This window comes from Macrobrachium rosenbergii, chromosome 50 (genome assembly GCF_040412425.1).
Source record: "Macrobrachium rosenbergii isolate ZJJX-2024 chromosome 50, ASM4041242v1, whole genome shotgun sequence".
NCBI lineage: Eukaryota > Metazoa > Arthropoda > Malacostraca > Decapoda > Palaemonidae > Macrobrachium > Macrobrachium rosenbergii.
Window position 1 is genome coordinate 19,084,893 of NC_089790.1, and position 13,277 is coordinate 19,098,169.

Below are 13,277 nucleotides of genomic sequence, written 5' to 3' on the forward strand. Positions count from 1 at the left end.
CTTCACCGCAAGGGCTGGGCAGTCTTCAATTTTCCATGCCAAAGCCCCCACTGTCCAGTCCAGGACACTAAAGATCTCCAAAACCTTGAAAATATTACAAACAAGATGATCCAGTTCGGGAGATGAGAAGAAGACTTTCATCGAGGCGAAAGCAGTACGACGCAATGCATCAACCAAGCCGGAAAAATCCCCCTGGGAGGAGGCAGAAACTCCCAAGGAAGGCACATCCCCAGTGGCATAAAACCTGTACCCCTCTTAAGAAGCTTCAAAGGAATAAAAGTGAAAGTAGCCTTGCCAGGAGCTCTCTTTGAAGTCAACCACTCATCGACCTCTTTCAACGTTTTCTTCGAGGAAGAGGAGAGGACAAGCTTAGGAAGGCAAGAGTCAGAGATACGTTTCTTCATCAAAAACGTATAGGCAGGGGAGTCCGGAAGAGCAGGCTGGAAGAAGTCTGGGAAGTTCAATAACATGAACCTGAGAAGACTCAAATAAGCCGAGGCAGGAGCTGAATCATGGTCTGCTTCTTCCTCCTCTGAAGAAATAGGAGAAAGAACTAAATCCTCGGACTTAGGAACTGTCTTCTTCTTTAAGAAAGTCATCAAACCTTCCAACTGATACTTAATCAGAGCCAAAGAAGAATCTTCTTCAGGTGACGAAAGAGGGAGAGGCAGCGATGGCGTCAGGAGTCGAACGGTCCGAAGTTGGCGCCGAGTGAGAAGAAGCTGGTGCCAAACGAGCAGATGCAGGAGCCTGAGACTGGGCAGCTGGCACCAGGCACACAGAAGAAGGTAGGCGCTCAGGAGCGCGAACACACTTGGACTGAGGTGGTGAGCGCTTAGGAGACAAGATCAGGTGATCTTCGGCGCCAAGAAACTCCGGACTATCCCAGGCTGCTTGTCAAACCTGAGACGACAAAGGAGACAGATCAGCAAAACTGCAAGAAGGTCGGGGACTAACACTGACTTCCTAAAGTCTCTTAACAGGAGGAGAGGGAGAGCTGTCCACAGGTGCAGAATGCCTCTTCAAAGGAAGAGAAACAAGACCGACGCAGACGACGCCTTCCTTCCTTCCGACGAATCTTCCGAATCAGACATACAATGCGCACTACACGAGACACCTTCCCAGTGGCGCTCAGTCGACACCTGGGAGCATGCAACAGGCTCGACGGAGGGGACAAATGCCTATGGGCAAACTCTACCAGCCTTCCTTCGGCCTCCGGTGTCTTCTCCCAGGTGCAGGGGAGCAGGACAGGGACCTTCTTCTAGGAGCAATGGTAGGACAGACACTTGCCTCCTCAGAAAACACAACACTCTCACTTTGCACTTTACTAGCACTGGGAATACTAGTAGCACAAGCACCTGGAACAGAAGCTTTATCAACAAAAGCCTTAAATGATAAACCAAGATTCATGACCGTACAGTACTGGCAAAAAACTCTAATTTCTTATCGACCCTAAACTCGAGACTGGTGATGGTGTTGGGATCAGAAGCATGGGAAGATGGTAAAAATGGTGTTGGGATCAGAGCATGGGAAGATGGTAAAGGAGTACAGTATGTGGTAAATCAGTAGGAGGACTCAAAACTGGAGATACCGAAAGGATAAATGGGGAAGAAACAGTGCTACCCTCAGCCAATGAAGGCAAAGGAGTATGTAGCTTCTAAGCTAGCTCTATGCTCTGCTCTAAGAGCAGCCTTCCTCTTCCTATCTTTATCAAGTTTATCAGAATTGGAATGATACATCTTCCACTGCTGAGAATCCCAATACTGACATTCCTGACAAGTAATCTCCCCATTACAATCTTGTCCCCTACATTTAATGCATTCAGTATGAGAATCATACATAATCTTACTTAATCTAGTTTTACATTACTCAGTTCAGAACCAAATGCTAGAACTAGAATCTGACATGGCAAAATAATGAAAAATTACAAAATAACCTAATAATTCACTAATTGCAAAAAAGACCACACAAAATCTGAGTAAGTCACCAAATACAGGAAGCCAATCCAACAACTGATGCAAGGTACTGCCCAAAAACCACCAACATTGATCGGGAGCCAGCAGAAAACGAATTGATGTTTCCTGCTGAGTTGTACCTGTCAGTCCCGATAGTGGGTGGAACCCTGTCACCAACGCTAGTGATGGTAGCGCCACCGCAAAATTTGAACTTTTGGTCTGCCGTGGTAGGAGGCTGTTAGCAATGTAATTGCTTGGTATGTCACTTATATAAAAATTTGAATTTCGTTAGACTGCCGTGTAGAAAATTTATGTTTTTATGACAAAATAAAGTTTTATATATACTTACCCAGTAATTACTTAACTAAGAGTTTCTACTCAAACGGCAGCCTAAATTTTGAAGTTTGCAGTAGCGATTCTTTTGTTTTTGTGTAGGTGACAAGACCCTGTCCACTTTCCAGGCAAGAGAGAGGAACAATTAGGCCAACAGACTAATTTGTTTATGCAAAAAAGTCCATGCGCGGGGAAAAGGGTGGGCTACATTCATAATTACTGGGTATATATATAAAACTTTATTTTATAAATATCATTTTTATATAAGTAACTTACCCAGTAACTACTTAGCTAATTCCACATTGAAAGGAGGTGGGGAATTGTGGACAGTAAAATAACAATTTACATACGAAAGTTAATGATCTAAACAAGGCTAACATTGAGACAATGTTTGTTGTTTCCTTATCTGGTGAGAGAGCTGCACAGATAATTACTGCCTCTGGTTGGCGCCCATCTTGACCTGTAGAGATGTGACGGTATAGTCAGAGTTGTCTCTATGGAAGTGGGATATTCTGCGGTGAAGGAGTGCTCTGAAGGCCGTCAGAACATACAGCAGGAGCTTTGTGACGAAGGAGAATACTGAAGTCAACAAAGCTCAGATCATTGCCCCTGCCCAGGGTGCAGTACCAAAAACAACAAAAAACTATTAACAGAATCACCTACACCATAAAAATTAAGATGACCACTACCCAACACCAAAAAACTGGTGGGCACTCCATTGTTGTACCCTCCAGGCTTCCGCAGAACTTGACACCACCAACACTGTGAAGAGCTAAACACATAGGAAAGGGTACTTCCTACACTTCCTCACCCGTCACTATGCCAGCCACGGACATCACTCCTAGGGTACTGCAGTTTTCATAAATAGTTTCCACGTCCTGCAGACAGTGCATTGCAAACACCGACTTGCTTCTTCAACACATTGCTTAAAGAATGGAGGATAAGGAAAGATTATGCTTGCAAGATACTGCTGTAGCAACTGCCCTAACTTCATGAGATTTCACTTTTATGATTTTCATATCATTTTCTACCACTTGGGAGTGAGATTCGATAATGAGGTTCCTCAAATAGAAGGAAATAGCATTCTTAGATAAAGGTCTAGAGGGATTTTTGACTGAGCACCATAAATTAGAAAACTCTTCTAATTTTCTCGGTTTGATGCAGGTAATACCTGAGGGCTCTCACCGTGCAAAGCACTCTTTCTTCCTCTTCCATGCCTTAATTGTGCTGGAACGAGGCCAAGGTTGTGAAGGATTCTCGTTCTCCAACAAAAAGCTTAATAAGGAAGGAACAGACTGCGTCTCCGTTCGAAAAGCTGATCCTTCTGTCAATCTCTTGAATTTCACTTACTCTCTTCACAGTGGCCAGCGCTACTAGGAAAATAGTCTTGTTAGTTAAATCCCTCAGAGAGGAAGAGCGCATGGGTGCGAAGCAGTCACCTTAATAACCACTTAAGTACCACATCTAGATTACAAGTGAAATTCTCCTCCTTTCTAGATCTGGTGGTGTTGAAAGACTTAACTAGGCCTGAAATATCCTGATTAGCAGAAATGTCGAGGCCTCTGTGATGGAAAACAGAGATGAGCACTGCTCTGTAGCCTTTTTTGGTGGAAGAAGACCTTTCTAGAGAAGTCCTCAAGAAAAGAAGAAAATCCGCTATTTGAGGGACAGAAAATCTGTTTCTTCTGCACTAGGTCCTAAAAAGCTTCCACTTTGCCTGGTAGAGCTTGTTGGAAGAGGCATGTCTACATTTGGCAATGGGCTCTGCTGCCAATCGCAAAAAACCTCTCGCTCGGACAAGTCTACTGACAGTCGAAAGCCTGGCCCTGACAGGCCTTGATGGAAAATCTAGCAGTACAGTTGTCTGAGAAGACTTGGAATAACAGGAGCAGCCTTGGAAAGTCTACGAGGAGCTCCAGAGGGTCTGGGAACCATTCCTTCTGTGGCCAAAAGGGGGCCACCAGAGTTATCCTTGCATTGCTGTGAGCGGAATTTCTTGAGAACTTCCCTTATTATTCCGCAGGGTTGAAAAGCGTAAAGGTCCAGATTTGACCAATCTTGAATCATTGCATCTGTTGCCCACGCAAGAGGGTCTGGAACAGGGGAGAAGAACAGAGGTAGACAGTGATTTCGAGAAGTTGCAAATAAGTCCAGGGTTGGTTGTCCCCATAATCTCCGAAGGTTGGAGCATACCCAATTGTCTAAAGTCCATTCCGTTGGAAGGATTTGATTCTGGCAGCTTAGTTCCTACGCCAGGACATTGCATTTGCCTTGGATAAGCCTTGTGACTAGTTGGGTTTGGTTCTGGTCTGCCCAGCACAACAGATCTCTTGCTATCTCACACAGGGAAAATGAGTGCATTCCCTCTTGATGACTTATGTAGGCCAAGGCTGTGGTTGTCTGCATGCACTGCGACCGTCTTGTTGCAGATTTCTGTTGCAAAATAACTGAGACCCAGGTGAATTGCTTTTAATTCCCGTAAATTGATATGAAGCCGTTTCTCCTTCGGAGACCAAATTCCTCAGATTTCTCGGTTCCCAAGGAGCACTCCCCAACCCAGATCTGACGCGTCGGAGAAGGAGTCTACAGTAGGTTGGGGTTCGCTGAGAGAAGAAATTTCCCCTCCGTCAATCTTTCTTCTGACTTCCACCAACACAAGTCCTCCTTTATCTCTGCTGTGATAGGAAAGGAGTGAAGATCTTGATGTACCTTCCGATCTCAGCAGGCTCTCAGGTAAAACTGTAGTGGCCTCATGTGCAGTCTCCCCAGTCTTACAAACTGGTCCAATAAGGCTAGTGTGCCTAAAAGATTAATCCACTGAGTTGCCTGGGGGATGGCGAAGCCTGAAAACACTGAGAGTCTATCAGAATCCCCAAATAGAGAATTCCCTGAGTGGGAATTAGTTGAGATTTCTGGAAGTTCAATAAAAGTTCTAAATCATGAGTCATGCGAATCTTCTTCTGTCAGTCCTCCATGCATTGATCATTCGTGGGAGAGTGAAGTAGTGAGTCATCTAAATAAAGTAGGATCTTTACCCCTGCTAGATGTAGCCAACCTGCTAGGGGAGCGAGTACTCTCGTAAAAACTTGTGGGGCAGTCGATAGCCCGAAACAAAGAGCTCTGAATTGATAAACTTGGTTCCTGAAGACTAACCTGAGGTATTTCCTTGAATCCTTGTGAATAGGGATATGAAAATATGTCTTGCATACCTAGGGAGATCATCCAATCACCCTGACAGATGGAAGCAAGAACTGATTGTGTTGTTTCCATTTTGAATTTTATCTTCTCTATGAAGGCATTCAGAGCACTCACATCCAGTGCAGGTCTCCATCCACCTGAAGACTTGGGCACTATGAAGAGTCGATTGTAAAACACCCATCAACTTGGAGTTCCTGACTAATTCTGTGGCCTTCCTGATGATCAGAGAGGGAACCTCCTCTGAGAGGGCCGAATACCTCTCCGAGCCTTCGGAGTAGACCGTCAATGCGACGGGAGTGCTGGTCAAGGGAGGCCTCTCCCTGAAGGGGATAGAATAACACTCCTTGAGTACTTTGACTACCCACTGGTACATCCCTCTTGAACTCCATCTCTCCCAGAAGAGAAAGAGCCTTGCACCCACTGGGGCATGGAAGACTGAAGTCTCACTTGTGGGTTGAAGATTTAGTGTTGATGACTTCTTGATGGCTCGGGGTGTGAACCTAACCGATCCTCTGGGCCTAGATTGAAATCTCTGTCTGCCCCACCGAAAGGGCCTAGACAGCAGAGGAGAGGAAGTCCTGGTGGGTACCTCAGTATCCACCAGGACTTCCTCTGTCGCTTTATCGACTGTCAGGAGATCCTGTGTGGACTCCTTATGAAGGCTAGAAGGCTAGAAACAATCTCACTAACTATTTCTGTGGGAAAAGATGATGTTTTTCTAGCAGGGAAAATAAAAGCGCTGACTTTTGAGTTGAAGTAACACCTTTAGATGTAAAGGAAACCCAAAGTTCCCTTTTCTTGAGCACGCCCATTGCGTAAAGCAAAGCAATCTCCTGCGAACTGTCCTTGACTTCTTTGTCCACGCAGGAGAGAAAACCCAGAAGTTCCAGTCGTTGGAGAATCTTGATCTAAATCCTCTTCTTCAAATGAAACTGGAGACAAGGGGACATCCGATGAAGGTGCCTTAGCAGTGGATGGTCCATGAAGAAGTTGCAGAATGTTATCCAACTTGCACTGAAGTGGAGCTACAGCTGGATCCAAATTTGAAGCGGACTGACAATATGTCGCCGAACTAGACGAAGCTGGCACTTGAAGCTTAGAAGCCAACATCAAAGCACTGGTTGGTTCCCCTGAAACACTGACGGCAGGCGGAGGAGACGATGCACTACGATGAGTCGGAGCTCTAACGCGAGCAGCAGCGTCAGGGAAATCAGGCACTACAGGCAGTTTGGGTGCTTCGGGAGGCTCAAGTGCTGCAGGAAGCTTAGCCGAATCAGGGTGATGAATTGAAGGCTGGCGTTTAGGTAATATACGGTGCTCAGCCACTATTGGGCGCTCGCTCAAATCCAGGCGCCTAGACAAAGAACTTTGTTATACACTACAAGAAGGGTGCTTGGAATCATAAAGAAGACGCTTCTTATATGAAGAGAAGTGACTCAAGGCTCATTCCTGGCGTCCAGGAGAGAAGAAACGTTCAGGGTTGTCCCACTTACTGCAAGAAGGTTGAGGACTAAGAGGAGGCTCTCTCAACCTTTTGCTTGGAAGTCAAGGAGCTAGATCCTTGGAGGAAGAACGCCTCTTCAAGAGAGGAGACTTGTCGGGAAAGTGCCACTGACACCTACGGTACGGCAAAGAATCTCCCGAACTAGACAAGAGCTGACGCACTCCCGAGACACCTTTCCAGTGTCTGTCTCTTGACTCAACCTAGGGTGCAACAGGTTGGTCCGAGGGGGCGACTGCTCGTGGGCAGACCCCACTGACCTCCCTTGGGCTAATGGTATGCCACCCACTGACCTCCCTTGGGCTAATGGTATGCCACCTCCCTAGTTCAAGGGAGTATGGCAGTGACCGACTCCTAGGAGAATCAGCAGGATGAACAGCCACCTCCTCCACTAACACTTCACTTTCACTTTTCTTCTCAAACTTATCCATAAGGACATGCATGGATGCCCCTAATTGGGCCACTATACCTACCACCATATTAATTCTCTATTCGAATTTATTTCCCGTGCTGGCAATGCGATCGGGTTCAGGAGTGTGAAAATCAGAAGCAGGAGTAGGTGGTGTAGGAAACAGGAATGACAAGAGGGGATACAGTAGGAATAAATACATCATTAGATTTAGGAGTTGTCTGACTAGCTAATTTCTCACCAGCTTTAGCGGCTGCCTTCCTCTTGCCATCTCTCTCTAATTTATTCAACTGAGAAGTCAAAATATTACATTTAGCCTACGTCTGTCCCAATCCCTGCATTCGTCACGTGTCAAATCAATGGCGCAAATTTGCCCACTGCAATTTGTGCACAGGGTATGAGAGTCATAGGTAATTTTTGTCAACCGGGTATTGCAGAAACTAGAAGAGCTATTGTCTAACATACTAACTAGCTAAAAAGTCATAATCAGTAATAAAAAACAATGCCAAAAGGCTACCATACAAAGAATACTTCACCGGATGGGAATGTGAAGAAAAATCAATTGTCAAAACCCAGCCGCTTAGTCACACGATGTATGAACAATACCAGCGGCAGAAACAAATTGGTCTATTGGCTTAGTTGTTCCTCTCTCTTTCCCTGACAGTGGGCGGGGTCTTGTCACCTACACAAAAACAGAAGAATTGCTACCACGAATTTCTAAATTTAAGCTGCCAGTCAAGTAGAAACTCTTAGCTAAGTAATTACTGGGTAAGTTACTTATATAAAACTAATAGCTATGTAATTGCTTTGTAAGTCACTTATATAAAATAGAAGAGCAATACTGTATTCCAACAGAGAAGAATATATGAAATGAAACATTTGATCTGTATATATAGGTCTCAAAAATTCTTTAATACTTTCTCATTGTACCATGTTTTCTGTTCGATTGAAAGAGATAGACTGGATATTTTCCTCAAAAATAAAATGGCAACAAAAAATGACACAAAATATCTAATGAAATATCACTCAGCATGGGCCCAACAAGGAGCTACCAGGGTTATTTGAGACACACAGCGAAGAACACACTTACCAAGCTTCAGCAACCATTTCCAGACAGTACTGAAGGATAATCCTACATGAAAGGCAGTGGTCTGTATTCCAGTGAGAACAAACTCCTATTAGCTATTGAAAAGACCTGATACTGTATTTATCAACTGCTTGCTACATAAGTATTTTATACATGAAAAAATAATTCAAAATACAGCCCGAGTGTAACTACTGCTTGGAGGTGATCAACTTTTTTCCTTTTTAATCAGCTGCCAATCAAGTGAGTAAAGCCTTAAGACAAACATGGTCACAAAATTCAGGTTGTGTGTGCTTTAGGGAATTGAGCAAGCGACACTAAGATACTTATTGCCCTGATTCAAAAGCACATCTTTACTAGGTCAGTGATTATTGATGAGTGGACTGCCTGCCTACATTTGTCTTTCTTCCTGTGTATATAGCCTAAGCATAGAACTGTTAACCATAGTGAACTTATTGTTGATCCACTAACTGGTGCTCATATCCAAACCACTGAAAGACTCTGCTGAGGCATTAAGTCATGTGTGCTGAGATCTGACATCAAGGAGTACAAGCAGTGCATAAAATGGCAATGTTTCATGAGCCATCACTGAGACAAGACCTCATAGCTTCTTATGGCACGCTGCATTGCTGTATCCTCCCAAGCAAAATATCCTTCCACCCTAATCCCAACCCCCTAAACTACAAACAGGATCAACTGAATATCATCTCTCAAACATCACCATTGATAACCTCGATAAGTCTACAACCTAAAGTTAGGTTATCAGACCTCGTACTTAATTTCAATCGCGACTTTCTGTGCTTAAGTACTTTCTAGGCTTAGGCTAGTTAAATTTTAGTATGTCTAGTTATGCTTACTAAGGCGTGATATGTTTGGTAATTCTGCAGTTGCATACGGCATACAACAGGATCCAAAGGTTGGGTAAGACTATTGTAAGGGGGTGCAAAGGCCATGAAGGAATTTTAGCTAGTTTTGCAACTTAGGTTAGTTTTAGATATGTGGCATTTTCACTTTGCTCATTTCTGCCTAAGAATTATGTTTTTTGTTGCCTTTTCATACTTCTATTAAAGGACTGTTTTTTTTAATTTCTCCAACCCTTAAAACCTCTACTCCCCATTGGAAAACCCTAAACTGTTGTTCGGGGAAAAATGAGGAATAAACAATGCAGAAATAAGTGGTTTGCTCATGAAAAAAAGAGCAAAACACACTTGAAAAACAACACTATTAGAAAAAATATTTCTCTAGCAAAATCATTGTGTGTATTTACATCTTACCAAACCATCAATAACCGAGCTGTTTTGGCAGTTTGACTGGGTGTATTTTAATATGAAGTTGAATTCTAAAGTCATAGTGCACCCAAATTCTAAAGGACATTGCCCAGGTTACCTCTTGCCCCTACATGACCTCACTTAGGATACTTTCCTGCCTATTAGGTTCTATATACTGTCTCTGTGACCTCTTGCCCATACATGACCTCTCCCAGGATAATGTCCCACCTAATTAGTTCTAAAGACACTACATTGTCCCTGTGACCTCTTGCCCATAAATGATCTCACTTAGGATACTGTCCTACCTAATAGGTTCTAAAGGCAGTACACTGTCCCTGTGACCTCTCACCCATACATGACCTCTTCCAGGACACTGTCCTACCTAATAGGTTCTAAAGACACTACACTGTCCCCGTGACCTCCCACCCATAGGCCTACATAACCTCTCCCAGGATACTGTTACACCTAACTTGGCAGCTTGTCCCCCGCCAGGACCTCCTGAAAGTACCCAGGATATGACCTCCTTGAGGTACACCTTCCTTGCAGCCTAGGCCTCGTCGTCTGGTAATGATTCGACTAACACCACCTTGATTTTTTTTTAATGACCACCACGCTAAAGACGTTAAAATACTCCCGTTGATGCTTACTGCTAATATACCTGACGAACGACCCGTCGCCATCGCTCACCTGGGATTGCTGCAGGCATATTTAAGGATCCAGGTCTACTCGGAGGTGGATGTTGTTGATCTGCCATGGTATACTTCCTGCAACTCTCCCCCCTAATACAGGCCTCCTTCTCCTCTCACGTCCTCCTCCTGCACGCGCTATCCACTCCTACTATTGCACATTGACCCAGTCACTAACATCCATTTCACTCGGGGCGTCGCACAAATCACGCCAAAGGACGACACTCATTTGTATTTCCTATCGCCACAAAACATCATCATCCTTTAGTTGTCAATAGCCATCAGGAAGCGAAGATCTGAATGAAACTTGACCAGCCAGGGATGAGCTGTTCTCTTCCTTACATCTTGACTTACTATTAGAGTCTGAGTGACTTCTGTCTTATAAATGTCACCAAAACTATCATAAATTAATTTTTAAAATTTTCTATCCTAATATTTTGATAATTCCTAGTATAAGCTGAAAAATTCTTAAGCCACAAGCCTTTAAACACTTATTTTTACAGGAAACGCATCCAGATTGAAGTAATGTTTTGCAGCAATAACAAATCGTTCTTCTTGTGGGATACTGAACTAATATATTTTGTTATGTGTTTAACATGCCAAAGTATACATACATCAATCAGGGGGGGATTTCCTTCTCAAAAACGGCAACTTATATCAAAAGAATGTTTGCCTGAATGCCTCGAGAGAAGTTCTATTTTTAAGGCTTGAAAATCTGTAAAGAAATGCCAGTAACTTTGCTCAAATTTCTCAAACTAACCATTGTTGTTTTTATACTAAATACAGAGTTGTGAAATTTGTGGAGAAGACGAAAAATTCACTCACAATTATATCTTCAGTGGAGTAGGACCGTAGAAACGAGGAGAAGAAACAGTAAATGTCACTACCCGACGTTCTACTGGCGGTTGATACCCGATCCTGCTTTTTCAAACAACACTTCCGGTGCTGCATTGATAGTATGAAAGTGTAAAAATTAAGTGACCACTCATCCGTATTCCCCTAGATAACTTATTCATAATTTCGGCTTATTAACGGACTGCATAGTTATAAGTCAGACATGCATGAATGACGTAAGGTCACGGAGTGTCATGAGATGGCTTGTACCTGCTAGAATAATTACGTTTATAAACAAGGGATTATTATTTATTGAAAAAATTAATCAGACAGAACGATGTAAAAGGCATCCGACGCTTCAAATTAAGATCACACACACCTCTCTCTCTCTCTCTCTCTCTCTCTCTCTCTCTCTCTCTCTCTCTCTCTCTCTCTCTCTCTCTCTCTCTCTCTCTCATACAGATGTAAAGTTGATCTCGCTATCTGCATTTGAACAAATGATGGTATCAATATTAGTTTATAAACGAAGCGAAACAAAATGGCAACGGTAAATAAAATGGTCTGATGCTACTATAAAAATATGCAAATCAAATAACCGTTTCTCATGAATGTCACCAGAATATCAAACTTATGTAGAATAAACAAAACACAAGGATACGTAAGCTGTGGCCGTATTACACAGGACAATCTTTTATAATAAGACTGCTTCAACAGTAATACAAATCAAGTGGCAAAAGTTCGATTCCCGCTCAAAATAATACACAGGTTTGTTTAACTGAACGCTGAAAAACAGATCGACAGTAACGTTTTTAATATTCACCGAAGGTAATCAGATTATATTTAGAAAGTTTACCAGTAATGCTTCTCTCTCTCTCTCTCTCTCTCTCTCTCTCTCTCTCTCTCTCTCTCTCTCTCTCTCTCTCTCTCTCTCTCTCTCTCTCTCTCTCTCTCTCTCTCTCTCCATTACTGTTGTGATACCTATCTGTTTGTTCCTCGTAATAAACCCATCTCCCAACAACAAGCCAAGTGTAAAATGTCTATCAAAGGGTACGTGCTTCTTCTTCACACTGCTGAAATCTTGCTTCATGTTTCTCATGTACTTTTTCTTACTATGACATCATTGGAAAGATATGACATGACAACCAATAGAGTATTTTTTCAGTTTGAAAATATGAGAGAGAGAGAGAGAGAGAGAGAGAGAGAGAGAGAGAGAGAGAGAGAGAGAGAGAGAGAGAGAGAACAAATTGATTTACTTTTCACTTGCATATTACATCTTGGCAAAATACTGGTTTCTGACTTTTCACATAAAAGTGACGCGTGTATGTTATAGAGAAAACTGCGTAATATTGTGGTCTGTCAAATACAAAACATATAATAATCTTTACGGGCTGCTGAAGAGCAAGACCCCGTGCCAGCACAAGGCTGGCTAAATCTAACTACTATCCTCTCTGTAAGTTAAGTGTCAACATTATGTTCGAACATTGATAACAGGCATTGTAATTGTTCTACTCTCATCTGCTCAAAAAGAAACGAATGTATAAAAATTAATCTAAATATTATAAGAAATGGACGAACAAGGAATTGACTATGGCTGGCTGTACAGTCCCTTAGATAAAAATGAGACATTTTAATTAATCATAATTTACTCTTGAGAGGAAAATACTTAAATATTCTCAGTTCAATATTTATTCTTGATTGAACAGGGGTAATGTTTGTCATCGGGGGAGAAACCATTTTAATCTTCTATATTACTGACGGTACAAAATATTTCTTGTTCTATTTTAAAACAGGATTTTTGGGGTTTGTGAACAAAAATGCAGTTCTGATTATGTTTATCCCGTGGAATAATAAAAGCCTTCTTTATGTCCTCCTTTGGGGAAGTATTCGATAAGGCTCAGTAAGTTTTAGTGAAAATAAAGCATTGCTTCTGACTTACGTACAAATGTAAACGTCCTGTTTACATCTTCCAAGGTATTAATAATTTGCGTCCCGCGTGTGATAACTTAATC

General features: G+C 42.7%; 1 protein-coding gene across 27 annotated transcripts in view; it reads right to left on the minus strand.

Moving 5' to 3' along the window:
* The window catches only part of Mkk4 (MAP kinase kinase 4), a 69,622-nt gene extending 58,886 nt beyond the window's left edge, over positions 1-10,736 (minus strand). For 24 of the 27 annotated variants that reach the window (XM_067094138.1, XM_067094132.1, XM_067094130.1 and 21 more), the window contains exon 1: positions 10,436-10,724. In XM_067094138.1, the coding sequence (XP_066950239.1) occupies positions 10,436-10,502 (67 nt within the window). In that variant the 5' untranslated portion in view covers positions 10,503-10,724. Of the gene's footprint in view, positions 1-10,435 lie in introns of all 27 variants that reach the window. The other 3 variants (XM_067094117.1, XM_067094135.1, XM_067094126.1) reach the window with 3 other exon arrangements.
* Positions 10,737-13,277: the final 2,541 nt, after the last annotated feature.